Source organism: Pteropus alecto, unplaced genomic scaffold, assembly GCF_000325575.1.
Source record: "Pteropus alecto unplaced genomic scaffold, ASM32557v1 scaffold75, whole genome shotgun sequence".
NCBI classification, from domain to species: Eukaryota; Metazoa; Chordata; class Mammalia; order Chiroptera; family Pteropodidae; genus Pteropus; species Pteropus alecto.
Window position 1 is genome coordinate 5045408 of NW_006440638.1, and position 3737 is coordinate 5049144.

Consider the following 3737-nt stretch of genomic DNA (forward strand, 5'->3'; position numbering starts at 1 on the left):
AATTGCCAGTTTGCATCAACAGATAGGAACAAACCTCTCCTTTCCTTCTGGAATGCGTCAGAGTAAATGAAAGAGTTCATAAATGAACATGGTTGAAAAATACTAGTCTTGACAGAAAGATTTGAAACCATTTCCTCCATTTGTGCTCAAAACTTGAGTCTGCCCAATTTAGAACATGAAATCGTCTAGGTGCCTTAGAAAACATAAAAATTTTGATCCAGGTCTAGGGCCCTTTTGAAAATGCCTGGCAGAAATAAATCCATCCTCTCTCTCATCTAGAAGGCAGAAAAGTGCAGAAAAGATAATCAGGGTATGAACCTGATTTTTAGATACTCATTAGAAGTATTTTGCTTTAAAAGCTCCCACGGGCATATAATTTTAAAGTAAAATTCCTATAAATGATTTCAGGAGAAAATGATTGTTTTTAACCAGAATTTTGTTTAGATCTTTTCTATGCTAAGAATGAAATGGCAACCAAAAAGGAATGAAAACAGCACAAAGCAAAACTCTCAGTAAATATAATAAAAAGCAGTGTTCTCAACTGTGGTCAACACACGGCATCAAAGATAGGAAAAACTATATTCCAAAAATTGATTAATGTGCTTCAACTAGCGCATTCCCTACTATAGTGGAAAAATAAAAAAATCCTTATATTTGCTGTCAAAAGAGAGTTTCTATTATCATGCCAGTGACACTACACTGCTACATTGCCTCAAATACACATAGATTTGTCCAACCAAGTGGTTTTCGAACCCTCAGGAGACATCTGGCCAATTTTCATTTTGAGACATTGTTCGTTCTCATACCTGGAGAACAGTACTGCTGGCATCTAGTGGGTAGAGGCCAAGGATGCTGCTAAATACTAAAATGCACAGGACAGCCCCCACAATAAATAATTATCTGGCTCAAAACGTCAATAGGGCTAGGAAACTCTGGTCTAATCTATTTCTTCATGGCTAGCTGGGACATGGTGACAAATATAGGGAGTTAGAGGTGATAAGCACTCTTCTTACAGACCTCCTATTAAGCTAGACAACTTAAGAGTTCTAAAGTTTGCTTGCTATTTACCAAATAAGTTTCCAATTCAATAATTTTCGTTTGTAATATTTTAGGCGGAAAATGGAACACAGTCCATGATTCTTGCCATGTTATCAAGCACTGTACCCTCTACGTTTATTAACTTACCACATCTGCTTAAAGTTTATAATCAAACCTGCTACTGCTAGTTCTACCTATTACAAATTAATATTTTCCTGCACTTACACAATAACTGAATTCCCTATGCGACCCCACCCCTCCAACACACACACACCAAAACCAAACCAGTCCTCAGATTTCAGCAGTGAGTTTTATGTGGTCATCTTCTAAGGAAAACATTCACATCTGAAATTCCCTTTCTCTGAAGTTACAATCCATTAAAACTTTACTGTCCAGTTCCATGAAACTTAAATGCCAGAATGGGAAAGGAGGATGACTTTGACTGTAAACTTAAAGTCAGCAACAAAGAAATGCCTTCTATAAAAAGTGAAGAGTGTTGGTAATGAAGTGAAATAAAATATACAAAGGCTGAAGAGGTCCCTCTAAAAGTAGCAAAGCACTTAGATGTTATTTTATTTCCCAGCACGTTTCTTTAGGTGTTTCACAACAACAACAACAACAACAACAACATCATTTTTCTAGGGAAAATTGTTTTTTAAATGTCTCCAGTTCCAAGTTTGATGAAGGCACTTACTTGTCTATTTTCTAGGTGATACACTAAAAGAAAATTTTGAAGTTATGAAAAAATTCAGTTCAAATTTAAAGGCACCACACAGGGTTCAGAAACCCATTTTAAAACCACCACATGTATCTGAGAGAAATCCATCCGAATACCGAAGTTTCTCAAGCTAACAAAGCACGTACTGTTTGTCAGGAATGTAGAAAGATGGACAGTTTAGCCCACTGAAGTTTTCTGAAATATTTAAAGACAAAACTATTGCTTCGTGGATTCGCTGAGCTCTACACCAAATGTTAATATCTGAATGTAAACCTGAAATAGATTTACCCTTGTTAAGCAAACTTCAAGCAGAAAAAAATGCCCTACGTACTTAAAAAAAAAAAAAAAAGTGCCAAAATGATCCTAATTTTTTAAAAAAAGTATAGCAGGTCATTTAAATGCAAACTCTAATTTCAGAGAACTGAGCACAGAGTTAAAGGACAAAGTGGAAAACTCCAAGGATATCTCATGTGCGACAAAGTACGTTTGGCAGCAAAGTATGTTTAGACAAACATGTGGTAAGACTCTCTTTAATTTGACTAAATGTAAAAAGTTTTGTTTTACATGAACTTGACTAGTCTATTTGCTGCAGTTCGAGCTTCTGAAAACAAGAACAGGCACCAGGCTTAGGAAAAGGATGGCTAAGGGGAGAAGCTGTCTGTCCACAGCTTCCCCTCCAAATCCCAAAGGAGGAAAAGCTGTTGCCTCGGGGTACTGGATAGCCAAGGAGCCTTACTGAAACCACCACAGTTTTGAGCGTTGTTTTTGGCAAAAGGTAGGTGTTACCGGCTGCTTCCCGGGGCGCTGGAAGGAATGTGTCACCATCAATCAGAAAGTACACTGAGCCCCGTGTTTAGGTCACAGAGGGAGTACTGCCTCGTCTAACACGGATAAATCAAGCCAACTCCAGGAAAGAAGGAGAAAGGAAAGTTGCAGGAAAGGTGTTCGTGCCCAGTGACCTGCAAAACCAAAGGAAATCCCAACTTGTGCTGTAGAAAAACTCTTGCGCTCTCAGGTTACAGAGAACTCCGAGAGCTGGGGAAGGCGGGCGCTCCCACACTTCTCCAGGGAACAGCCCCGCCGGAGCTCACTCAGTTCCTCAGAGAAGAAGGACAATACACCCCACTCACCTCGGTGGGCCTGGAGAACGTCCAGTCTCCACTCACCTCTGCTGTTCCGGGGAGGGACAGGACCCCCTTCACACACCCACACACACCTACTCACTCAGCAAGTCCCGCGCGATGGGCTGAAGGATGAATGAACTGCCCACCGGGACGAGCCTCACAGGACAGTGGCGGGCCGCGGGAGTGCTCACCTGTGGGGATGCTGAAGGGTTTCTCCGAGTCTGCACCTAGGCAGGGAGTCCAGGGCTGGAGGATGAGAGCCAGCAGCAAAAGCTGCGGCTTTTCTGCGCACCACCCCATCTTCCGCCCCTCCAGGGCCCGTGAGGGCTCTGGCATCCCACCGCCCTACGGCGGCGAACTTCTCGCGAGAGCGCGGGGACCACTGGTCCGCCCCGGGCCAGGACTGCGGGGGCAGCGAGTGGGGCCAAGCGCGCGCCGCGGACCCACGGCCGGAGTCGGACCGACGTGCAGGCGCCCTGGCGCCGCGAGCAACTTATAGGCTCCGGAGGGGGCGGCAACGGGGCGGGCCGTGCCCTAGCTATTGGCCGCCCACTGACCCGCCGCGCCGCTGCGTTGTGGTTGTCTCCTCTCGCTTCTCAGCCTCGCGTCTGGGTTGTTTGCTCAACTCCGACCTATTTAAGGAGCTGTCTGCGGCTACGTGTAGAGGCTCACGCAGGGCTTCTGGCTGGAACGCGTGTACACTTAAGCGTGTACTTAAGTTTGGGAGTGGGCCTAGGGGAGCGAGGAGGAGCCGCCGGGAGTCGGGCGGGCGGGTGGTGCGCGCCTGATCCTCCTCTCTGCTGCCCCAGCACCAGCAGCTTTCCTTTCATTAGTCTCAAAGGGGGAGACTTTGCCCT

The 3737-nt window shown here is 45.0% G+C and overlaps 1 protein-coding gene across 2 annotated transcripts in view; it reads right to left on the bottom strand.

Annotated features, from left to right (window-relative positions):
• PLOD2 (procollagen-lysine,2-oxoglutarate 5-dioxygenase 2) overlaps nt 1-3374 on the bottom strand; it is an 88838-nt gene extending 85464 nt beyond the window's left edge. For both annotated transcript variants that reach the window (XM_015593806.2, XM_006917456.3), the window contains exon 1: nt 3072-3374. In XM_015593806.2, coding sequence (XP_015449292.1) covers nt 3072-3216 — 145 coding nt within the window. In that variant the 5' untranslated portion in view covers nt 3217-3374. The remainder of the gene's footprint in view (nt 1-3071) is intronic.
• Between the last annotated feature and the right edge of the window lie 363 nt (nt 3375-3737).